This window comes from Amia ocellicauda, chromosome 19 (assembly GCF_036373705.1).
Source record: "Amia ocellicauda isolate fAmiCal2 chromosome 19, fAmiCal2.hap1, whole genome shotgun sequence".
NCBI lineage: Eukaryota > Metazoa > Chordata > Actinopteri > Amiiformes > Amiidae > Amia > Amia ocellicauda.
This window is the reverse complement of record NC_089868.1, coordinates 20,439,264-20,450,893: the sequence shown is the minus strand read 5'-3', so window position 1 is coordinate 20,450,893 and position 11,630 is coordinate 20,439,264. Positions and strand designations below refer to the sequence as shown.

At 37.4% G+C, this 11,630-nt stretch overlaps 2 protein-coding genes across 2 annotated transcripts; one reads left to right on the top strand and one right to left on the bottom strand.

The window, feature by feature from the left end:
* Window positions 1–249: 249 nt before the first annotated feature.
* On the top strand, window positions 250–3,642 carry LOC136714920 (tartrate-resistant acid phosphatase type 5). The gene is made up of 6 exons (XM_066692547.1): window positions 250–787; window positions 933–1,123; window positions 1,374–1,501; window positions 1,793–1,984; window positions 2,673–2,820; window positions 3,056–3,642. The coding sequence occupies exons 1-6, from the start codon at window positions 715–717 to the stop codon at window positions 3,293–3,295; spliced, it is 972 nt and encodes a 323-aa protein (XP_066548644.1). The 5' UTR covers window positions 250–714; the 3' UTR covers window positions 3,296–3,642.
* A 222-nt stretch (window positions 3,643–3,864) lies between these two features.
* Window positions 3,865–8,369, bottom strand: f3a (coagulation factor III, tissue factor a). Its single transcript, XM_066692548.1, has 6 exons — window positions 8,037–8,369; window positions 7,502–7,616; window positions 6,709–6,902; window positions 6,267–6,451; window positions 5,424–5,589; window positions 3,865–4,963 (listed from the first exon to the last, which is right to left on the bottom strand). Exons 1-6 carry the CDS (start codon window positions 8,101–8,103, stop codon window positions 4,824–4,826), a joined length of 867 nt encoding a protein of 288 aa, XP_066548645.1. The 5' UTR covers window positions 8,104–8,369; the 3' UTR covers window positions 3,865–4,823.
* Window positions 8,370–11,630: the final 3,261 nt, after the last annotated feature.

Genomic DNA, 11,630 nt, shown 5'->3' with positions numbered 1-11,630 from the left:
AAAACAAATGGAAGAAAATCACTGTTGGTGTCTTGGGAATTATTTCCAGGGAATGTTGGGAGTCTCGTGTAAATTTGCGATCTGTAATATTTATCTCACACACTCAGATCTATGATACTGATGCAAGATAGCTGGTCTCCCTCTCAACTGACCTTTACCCTCTGATGGAAGTGTGTGAGAGTTCATGGGGTGATATTTGTGGTTAATGGTGAGAGTTACCTGTAACCAGATATTACCTGATGAACTCCCTCAAACGCTCAGGTCTATAATCTAACGAGGCATTGAAGCAGACTGGTCCCTCAGCAGACCTTTATTGTATATTATAATCTCTTAATTTCTGTTCCTTACCTACCTGGAAAGTGACAGTTGTGGCCACTGTAGCCTATTAGAGTTAGACTGATTTATAGTAGATGGACAAATTCTTGTAAAAAAACATTTTCAAAGGACTTTTAAGTGACTTCGCCAGTGCCAAGAGCTTATCAGACACAAATGCTCATGAATGTGATACTAAAGGTCATGTTTGCCTACAAGGTAGATTTCCATCTCATTGGTTGTCTGATTGTCACGTTCAGAACAATTCAGGAAGTCCTCTGAACTGAAGCAGTTTCCTGTATCCGTATTCAAAGGCCGGAAGAGAAAGTAATTGTTGTTGAAGTATTAATGTGGTTGTTTTGTTTCTCGTCTTCGTAAACCATTCTGTTCAAGGAAGACCCAATGGGAAAGGTAGCTCTTCTTTTCCTTGTAGGTCTGCAGCTGCACCTTTCAAATGGCCAGGCAGAGAACCAAGGTAGGCTCAATATCTAGTTGGCAAATTAAGGGGAACTGAAGGGGAAAAGATACTTAAATGTACTGTAACATTAACATAAAAGTACTTCACTTACAGAAGTAACTTATTTTGTTGTTAGAACTGTTTATCCGTTATTCTCCATCAGGATCTCTTAATTTTGTTGCCTTTGGGGACTGGGGAGGGATGCCTGTGCCCCCCTATTTCACACCCTTGGAGAAATCCATGGCTGCAATGTTGGGCAAAGTGGCCCAGAGCAAGAATCTGGACTTCATTCTGAGCCTGGGGGATCACTTTTATTACAACGGTGTGACGGATGTTGATGATTTCCGCTTTAAGGTAAGGTCTAAGAACGTTTTTTTTAGTATTTTTATACAGCTGATTGCTTTAAAGACCAGAAAGGCCTTTCTTTACGCATGAAGCGGTGAGGGACAATATAGACAAACAGACACGTCAGACCGAAAGACAGCTGTTCCTTATAGGCTAGTGTGACTTTAATAAATTTAATAATACTAATAAGCACTGTAATAAGTATACAGATTTAAAATAAATGTAACATATAATATGCTTTTTTGTTGTTGTTGTTCAGTTGACCTATGAGAACGTGTTTGCCGAACCATCCCTGCTTCCTGTACCTTGGTATCTTGTGGCGGGAAACCATGATCATCTGAAAAATGTATCAGCTCAGATCGCTTATTCCCACAGGTCCCAGAGGTGGTGAGTATCCTCTAGACAGCTTCAGTGGAAGCATTTTCCCACAGACTAATCTGCTTTTCACTCCGACTCCCTTTTTCTCACTTAATTCCAGTAACATGGAAAATACATTTCCTGGAAAAAGACCACTGCTACAAAATAAATCTTCACTGCAGCAATATGTGAGAGTACAAGAGACTTTTGTTAAGTCCAGTCCGAACACAATGAGGACAGGACAGGATTTTGAAAGTTAAAATCCTGTTCACAATTAGAAACTATGTTCAACCACTGAAACATGTTTTTAATGTATTGCAGGCATTTTCCTGATGTGTATTATGATTTACATTATAAGATTCCTCACAGCAATACCTCAGTCACTATTCTGATGATTGACACAGTTCTGCTCTGTGGAAACACCTACGAAGGAACACAACCTGAAAGACCTGAGAGCCCAGACGCTGCTGCAAAACAATTCAAATGGATTCAGGAACAGCTGCAAAGTTGCAAGTAAGAGGAAGTTTATTTCATACAGCCCAGTATAGTAGTGCTGTGGTGGTAGAAAAATAAAGAAGTTGCTACACTATTAAGAATCAGTTTATGATGTGAAGCAGCCACAGCTGATGGCGCAAAAGCTAAATGTGTTAATTAGGTGAATTTAGAGGCATTTGGAGGTTGTTCTGCACATTCAATGTGAGCATTATAACAGTAAATGCTAAGCAGTTAATAAAATATAGGCTATATACTGGCAACTAACAAATTAAGCTGCCTTATTCTATAACAAAAGGCTACAAAAGAATGATGTACAGATCCTTGGAATGTGTCTTCTTGGCCCAAAACTGACCCTTCATCTCCGCCCCCATATTTCACCTGCGAAAGGCATGAATACATCCTTTCAAACTCCAATTAGTCTCCAGGAAAGAATGTGAGAATGCTATGATGTTTTTAGAAGCAGTGACCTCTTTTACTGTCCACACTCTTACTGTCCAGCACCCCCACCATCCTCGCATTCCTGAGCCAGGAAATGCAGGTATCAACAAAACTGCCTCCCTGGGTGTGCATGTCTTTTATGTGTGTGTCTTGGCAGCCAGACAGTCTCAGTGTAGCTCAGTCTCATCCTTGATGTATGTTTTTAGCGTGATGCTGATGTATGGTAAGGTATTGGGTCAGGGGTTTGAATGTCCCTGCCATGTTTCAGGTCTGAGTTCCTCATCGTCGCTGGTCATTACCCTGTGTGGTCCATAGGGCACCATGGCCCAACGCATTGCTTGGTGGACCAACTGAGACCTCTACTGAAGAAACACAACGTCACTGTTTATCTCAGTGGGCATGACCACAGTTTACAGGTATGTACACTTTTAATTTCAATGAAAGTCAATCTATATTCATATTTTTAACTCATATAATGTGTCACAGAGCCACCAAATTTCCAGTTAAAATGAATGTTTGATGGTGACTGTGTGTATCCATCCATCAAGGAATTAAATCCAAAATGTAAAGAAATATGACCATTTCCTGTTATGGCACACTGAAGAAACGATGCACAAATACATACATAAATGTGTGAACTTTTCTGTGCAGTTTATCCAGGAGGATGATGGAGCCGCATACGTCGTCAGTGGCTGTATGAATTTCTTCGATTTGTCAACGTATCACAAGAACACGTTTCCACAAGCCTGGCTGCGCTTCTCCAGTGCAGAAAACATCACTTTTGGGGGGTTTGCGAACTTTGAGGTCACTAAGGACAAGATGTTCATCAGTTACATCTCAGCGAGCGGGAAACAAGTGCATCAAACGGCTTTGCCAAAACGCAATGTTTAGTGGATAGAAAATACACTTTTTTTAAAGATTGACATGGAGTTATAACAGAACAAATGGAAAAAAAAAAATCTGGTATGTATTTCCTTTGAGAACTGATCTAATTATCAGCTTTAATATATATAATATATATATCTTGGTCCACAATGGCAAAGCAAACCTATTTATGCTAATGCTTATTATTGGACAATAACCCTAGAGGGCAATATTGAGCCACCAATGTTTTTTATTTGAAGGCAAGGTTAATGCTAAGCTGCTCCAGTACTTCCCAGGATGAGTACTGCACATGTATCTAAAACAATAAAACCCTGGACAACTTCCCAGTCCCAAGGGCAGTATTTTATACTTTACATCTGTTTTTGCTTTAATCTTTTGAACCTATTTGCACCTGTATGCAGATATTCATTATATATCAGTGTTCCTACTTAAAAACAAGCATGTTGTTATTCTGACAGCATAACACAAAGGAAATTGAGCGAGACAAATGTAAATGATCTAAGAACTGTTGGACAGCAGGGGAAGTAAACATTATTATTATTAAGGCAGAAAATGAGATGAAATCAGACAGAGCAGATGTTTTTACTTTTATTTAAAACTGTAAAAGTGCACAAAAAGAAAACAAAATGAAAACCATTTACCCTGTTACAAACCTTTTTATTTATTGAAATAGTTCATATTAAAACATTTCTGGTCCTCTACAATTGATTCTTTCATTTGCAGTAACAGTATCAACCGTATCAAACTTAAAGAAAACACTACAATGAGACATTTCCTTATTTAACATCAACATATCTTTAGTGAGTTCCATTTATACGAGAAGTTAAATTGTATTCAATTTCTCACAATCTTTCCCACTTGCCCAATATGTTCTTCATAACATAAACATTTTCCTATATAGCTATACTCCTATACTGAAACTTATTTTAAATGGACGTAATTGTCAATTTGAAATAACGTTTTCATTATGTTACTATTGTAAAAAAACCTATATTTTGATCCCACAGACATTTTATTTTAAAAAAAATATATAAATACTTAAGATAATAACACCAAATATACAAAATAATACATTATTTTTAACCACACATAAATAAAATCCCCATTAAACCATTTATAAATACAGCATATTAATCAGTTACAGTAGATTTAGGATTCCAAAGTTCCCATAAATTATGTAGTGTTGTATCAGCAATGAAATAAGGAAAGTTACACAGAATAAATCAGTATAAAATTAGTGTTTACATTCACTATCGCAGTAATCTGTCACTTTGATGTAAAAGTACCAACCACCATCAGGGTGTAGAAATGTATTATAGTCCCTAACTAAATAAAACGGTCTTGAACAATTACTAAAAGAAAAGATATGTGCACCATATCAAACACTTTTTTTAGTTTCACAGAAACCAAATAATATATTCCAGTGATTAAAATACGACTTTTGTAAAACGTACCCTAGACTTCTCTTAGTGGAGCTCCATATGTTTTGAATGGATCATGGCTGACCCTTTTGACGCAGTGCTTGGCTTTTTCATTAGACAGCATTTAAAGGCATGGCTTCCTTGTGTATTGCCTTGGCTCTTCGTTTGCAAAAGTATGTAATCAGACAGATAATGGAAAGTAAAATAATTATCAGTATAATGATGCCCCCAGCAATCACACCGAGTCCATACTCTGAAAAACAAAACGAACATCAAGATTGTTACTTTGCTGTTACCTTTTCTGTCTTAAACATGACAATTAAATAGAGAAGCATCTTTTTTAGGGTTTGTGACTTTTTTGGATCAGATTAAACCACACTTTGATCCATCCACTAATTGCAAACTTTAAAAATGTAAATTACAATGGTTACATTTATGAGTAGAAGAGTAGTATTTTATTAAACCACTGAGTACAGTATTGTACTTTTCTAGAAGTGGTTTTGATTTAATCCCAGCCTAAGTCTCAGCTTGCACAACTAAATAACCAAACCTTACATTTTACTAAATAACTAATTTCCTCATAACACTAATATTTTAATTAGTAATAATATTATTTGTTGCATGTATTTAACCTTTGTTTATTGGCAGTCAGCACACCAGACCAAAGCAACAGGGATTTCTTATAATATTAGCTTTTTGACTCAATATGTTACCTTCAAAAATGTTTGACTTCTCTTCAGGGGAGCACTGGGTTTTGCTAAGTTCGCCGAGCTGCTTATTGATGGCCCGGGTTGGGATATAAGCTTGAACACTGAAGCAGTAACTCTGTCCTTTATCCACATCCAATTCAATCTCATTCGTCATTGTTACTTTTTCTTTCTGGAAACACAATAAGTCATGTTCAAAGATGATGTCCCATTTCACGTTAATAACAATATTGGTGCTTAATGCTTAATCTGATCAAGGCGGGAGATTAAAAAGTGGTTAAATATAGGTTTTTTGGTCATCAGCTAAAATGTAAAGTCTATGCCTGGAACACTTATAATTGTTTTCTTATTAAGTACATTCAACTAAATTGTTATATAGTTTACATGTCCATCCTTTTTTTATGGTTTAAATGCCAAATACCTGTTTTTGTTTTTTTGATAAGAATTATGTACACAAATCAACAAGCCAGATTTAAAAATCATTAGATATGGTAGCGTTGATTACTTTTTTTTTTTTAATGAAAACTACTTTGTTCATATTCAGTCTTTGCCCTCAGATGTACAAATATTACTTTATGGCTAATGTTACCAAGAAATGTAGAAAATTGAAAACTATTGTTTACCACTATATGATGCACAGACACAGCTGGGAATGACTCTTTTCAAACACTTATAAAAGGAGTTATTTTGCACAGTCTCCACAGTTTCAATTACAGACACCTGGTCATAAAAATACACCCAAAAGGGATTTCTGCAAACTAAATTGTACTGAATTACTACATACTTGTCTGAGGTCAAATGCAGAATTATATAGTAAAGATAGGGCTTGTTTAAAATGGGAAAGCTTACCTTTCCAGTACTTTTAGCTTTGCTGTAAAACACTTTGTATTTCAGTTCTTCTTTGAAGATTTCTCGCATTTTCAGTAATTCGTTGTTTGCTCCTCGAATAGCAGAAACGGGATCCTGTATATGTAGTGTAATCTTGTTTTTCGATTCATTCACTTCAAATGTAAAATTTGGTTTCCCAATTGTTGCTAAAACAAGAAAAGAACACACAAGTTAGTTTACAAAACTAGAATCAATTACAAGGGCAGGTCTGTTGGTCAGCTGAGCCCAGACGTGTTCTTTTCAATATAATGATAAACACTTTAGCCAGCCTCTTTCCACTATGTAATAGGTATCTTGAAATTGTATAATAAGCCTTATCAAAAGGCAAATAACAAATAATGAAAAGGTTCAGGGGAGACATAACATTCCAGCAGGCTGTTATCAAGATTGTTCAGGTACGTACTGTCTTTGTACGGGCAGAATCGCTCTGACTTGGTGTAGGGGTACTCCTCCACATCTAAAGGGTCGCCCAGTTTTGGCTCAGAAACCACATCAGCAGAATAAGTCTGGTTCAGCTCAGTCAGGTCCATGGTCAGATCACATTCGGTCTGTGTTGTACGTATGCAGTGTGGGTTTTTCTTGTGGTCTTTCCCTAATCTGAAATGTAGATAAAAAAAAAAAATCAACATGTTAAAAAATGTTTCCGCGTTTAAAGTCACACTGTTCATAAACCTTTGCTTCTATGCTTCACCAACTAACAATGTATTTATTATTATTTATTATATTTATACTCAAGAAATCCAATATAGTTTCAAGTAGGGCCTACTGTATCTTGCCATCAAAAAACCTTTAAATTCAACAGTCTACCAATGCTGCTGTGGGAAAATTAACATTTAATTTGTGATACAATAATGTGTCATGCTGTTTGGGGACATGATTCTCCACTGACATCATGGTTTCGCTTTACACTGCAATTTCTCACCACGTTGTGCATTTAGATATAAGATTGTTACAATTATCTTTGAATAACAGACCTGTTTGGCCAACTCAAAATGTAACGGTACTGCTATGTTTGGTAAATGAATTGATACACATTTCCAAACCATAGCACAAATAACTATTGATGTATGTAGCCTATTTGTTTGAGCAATACATAGGAAGAAAAGCAAACTTCACAAATGCTCAAAAAAAAATATATACTGTATTAATGTGTATTTCATCACAGAAAAGTAAAGTAAAGAGGATTGAGTACTTACACAGAATACTCAACGGTGTAAGAGTAGCCGGTGGGTTCGGGGCTCCAGGTAAGGAGGGTCTTAAAATTGTGGGAAGACCAGGACACGTTTTGTGCCGTGGGATAAATATCATTACCTGTAGATCACATGTAGAGAGAGGGCAAGAAGATATTAGTTCTCATGCGAGATTAAAATACATGCATAAAGTCAACCCTTTCCAAAACCTGCACCGTTCAAAGTCATTACATTACTGCGCATGCACCTCGCGCAATGCATGTAAACATATCTAATACATGGGATACATTGATACAAAGCCTTCAATCAAATTATCTGTGAATATGAATGTTTCAAATATCCTACAGTAGTACTACGTGCATGACCACAGGGGAAATGTGCATTCAAATACATTCACTTTGATCGCCTTAGTTTGCGCTGCATACAAACCTTAAAACTTTTCCAACATTACTAGTTTGACTCTGCTCCAGTACATGTGGCTACTGCAGATCTGTCTAATACTAATGATAACAGATCACGTTAAATAAACCCCAGATCTTACCTGAGACATCATGAAGAAAGAGTGAACAGAAACCCAGAAAAGATCCAAGTCCAAACAAGGCGCGCATTTCTAGATAGGATGCGATTTATCCAAATACCAGGAGAGAGAAAACTATTTCCAGCAGAAGCCACACAATAACTGCTGCTCGTTGTCTTATGAGATGAATCCCGTCCTTCCCGGCGGCTGGCTGTGACTGAAGCGCTCTGCTAACCACTCCTCCTTTAAAGCAGGGGCTGCTCTTCAAAAGCTATTATACCCAATGGCAGGAACTGCACTTTTTATACTGCCTCCCCCACAAAGAAGGAAACGTTTTCACCAAGATTGATCTGCATGACTCAGGCAGAGACGTGATCTTAATCCAGCCTCCACTCGCTCAACTGATCCTGACGGGACTGACTCCAGACCAAATGAGGAGATCCGGATTTCTCTGATTGCACAGTATTGGTCTTTACCTGAAGGAAGGCGTGGAGCCTACAGATAGAGACAGATAGAGCCAGGGGAATTGGTATAGGAAGTTTCATGTTTGGCTTATTTTTAATCCTTTTTGAAAAAAAAAAATCATTATTTTATATATCAGATAAGTCAACCAACTTGTATTTTTTGTTTGCAGATGACATTCTTTAATATTATATACACCGATCAGCCATAACATTATGACCACTGACAGGTGAAGTGACTAACACTGATAATCTTGTTATCATGGCACCTGTCAGTGGGTGGGATATATTAGGCAGCAAGTGAACATTTTGTCCTCAAAGTTGATGTGTTAGAAGCAGGAAAAATGGGTGTAAGGATCTGAGCGACTTTGACAAGGGCCAAATTGTGATGGCTAGACGACTGGGTCAGGGCATCTCCAGAACTGCAGCTCTTGTGGGGTGTTCCCGGTCTGCAGTGGTCAGTACCTATCAAAAGTGGTCCAAGGAAGGAAAAGCGGTGAACCGGCGACAGGGTCATGGGCGGCCAAGGCTCACTGATGCACGTGGGGAGCGAAGGCTGGCCCGTGTGGTCCGATCCAACAGATGAGCTACTGTAGCTCAAATTGCTGAAAAAGTGAATGCTGGTTCTGATAGAAAGGTGTCAGAACACACAGTGCATCGCAGTTTGTTGCGTATGGGGCTGCGTAGCCGCAGACCAGTCAGGGTGCCCATGCTGACCCCTGTCCACTGCCGAAAGTGCCTACAATGGGCACGTGAGCATCAGAACTGGACCACGGAGCAATGGAAGAAGGTGGTCTGTTCTGATGAATCACGAGTTCAAGGTGTTAACTTGGCCTCCAAATTCCCCAGATCTCAATCCAATCGAGCATCTGTGGGATGTGCTGGACAAACAAGTCTGATCCATTGAGGCTCCACCTCGCAACTTACAGGACTTAAAGGATCTGCTGCTAACATCTTGGTGCCAGATACCACAGCACACCTTCAGAGGTCTAGTGGAGTCCATGCCTCGACGGGTCAGGGCTGTTTTGGTGGCAAAAGGGGGACCTACACAATATTAGGCAGGTGGTCATAATGTTATGGCTGATCGGTGTATACTCTTGTTTCTGCCATAAAGAACAAAGGCATTACAGTTATTTTTTATTATACATGTTAAGGTTTATCTGCTCAGGTCTCATTCTTTGCTTTGATGAGCATTGAAAAAAAAAAAAAACCAATTAGGATTTTTTACTGTCGAGTTTAATTATCAGTATGGTTGTTTTTATGCTATTTGTCAGGTTCAATCCATCTATTCAAAGCACTCATTACATTTATTTATGGTAAATTTTTTGTATCCATTCTTCCATAGCAACTCTCCTGAGGACAAAGTGTAAGGGATCATAGAAAATATGCACTATTGACTATTCACTATAGAAAATGCGGTTGGGGAAATAGGTTGTTTGTGGGAAGCCAATACAAAATTGATAAGAAAATATTTCAAAATCTATTTAAATCAAGTGTAATATATTGTTTTGTTTAATCTTATTTTTGAAGATTGCCTAAAAGTCCAATATAGACCCAATTTATTGTTTACATAGATTACCATTGTAATTGTGTGAAGATAGCTACCATAATTATGTTTAGTACCAATTAATACAGAATGGATTTAGTTTTTGTACTTGATATAGCTTCCAATAATATGGTACATTCATAAAGAAACTCAAACTGTAAAGAAACGGAAACAGACTGAGAACCTCTTACGCTGAACAAACTCCCCTTCCTTTTCCAACACTCTTGTACTGTACTCAAGCTGACAGGACACTATGTGCTCTGCATCAAGAACAGATTTACTGCCAGTGTAAAAACAAATGCACCAACTGTGATAATAGTAAATATAAGCAACTGCAGATGTCTTTGCCTTGGCTACTTGAAATTGAAACGGAAATCAATAACAAGATCACTATGCAGCTTTAATGGATGCAATTTAGACCCTCCATTTAGAGTTGGGGGTTGGAGGGGTACATATTATACCTTTAAAGCTTATGTGTAAAAGAAAAATGTAATGCTGAATGAATCTGGAAATGTAAACAAATTGTTAACAATGGGGTTAAAATAATTCAAAATTGAATCATTACAATTATGATTGAAAGAAAGAAAAAGAAAGAAAGAAAGAAAGGTTAATAACACTGAAACTATGCTCCTTAAGAAATCTCTAGTCATTTTACAAGGCCAATTACGTCCCTGATGACAGCATTGTATAGCCTACACCACACAGTTTTTTTTGGCATAGAGTTTAATTATGAAACGATGGCAACTTGCTTTGACACATTCTATCCACATAACTTTACAATGTGCCTACCTTCAATAGAGAAAGTACGGGAGATATTTTCCCTAGTTTCAACTACCAAGAAATACCAATCGTCTTGGCTCACTGGCATTAATAGTGTCTCGAGTCTGACTAAGGCATTTCAGCATAAAAGCTCATGCAGATTGCCTGTGTGCCGCATTCTCCAGTTACTGTCTTGAGGGGATAGATGGAAAAGAACTTGCAGCAAGTTCTGAATACTAATCGATTCAAAAAAAGGGGTGCATTCAAATGAGAATAGCAGGGAACCAAAGAAAGCAGGACAAGCACGTAATGCGATCCCTGAGTGAGTGTGTGACCTGCATTTGGATTTCAGTGTCTGAAAGAGTGCTGTTACTCAGGAACGATTAATTATTTGTTTTAGCAATACCACATTAGCTGGACATCTATTGCAGCACATTAGTCAACGCCCTGAATATGTCCCTGCAGATTTGCTCTTTAAAATTATAAATTGGTGCTAAACAATTTTCAGTACAGCCTTTAAACTAAACTGTTGTTTCAGGATGGCTGCGAGTCAGCTGGACCCTCGTTTTCTTATGATAACACATTAATGTTAAAAATACACTTGTGCTAGCATATACATTATATAAAAAGTATAATAAATGCATCCAGAACTTTCTGAACAGTGAATGTATTGGCCCAACATTATTATTTCATGTATAATGGATACATTTAGCTTAATAAAAATACAATACTGTTTACTAGTGTAGAACCAAAGAAAAGTGAGTTACGGTGCCAAACAGGTTGTGTGAAATAGTTATAAAGTCTAATGTTAATTTATTAAAGATTATATTGTATAAAATAGAGAGTTTCATT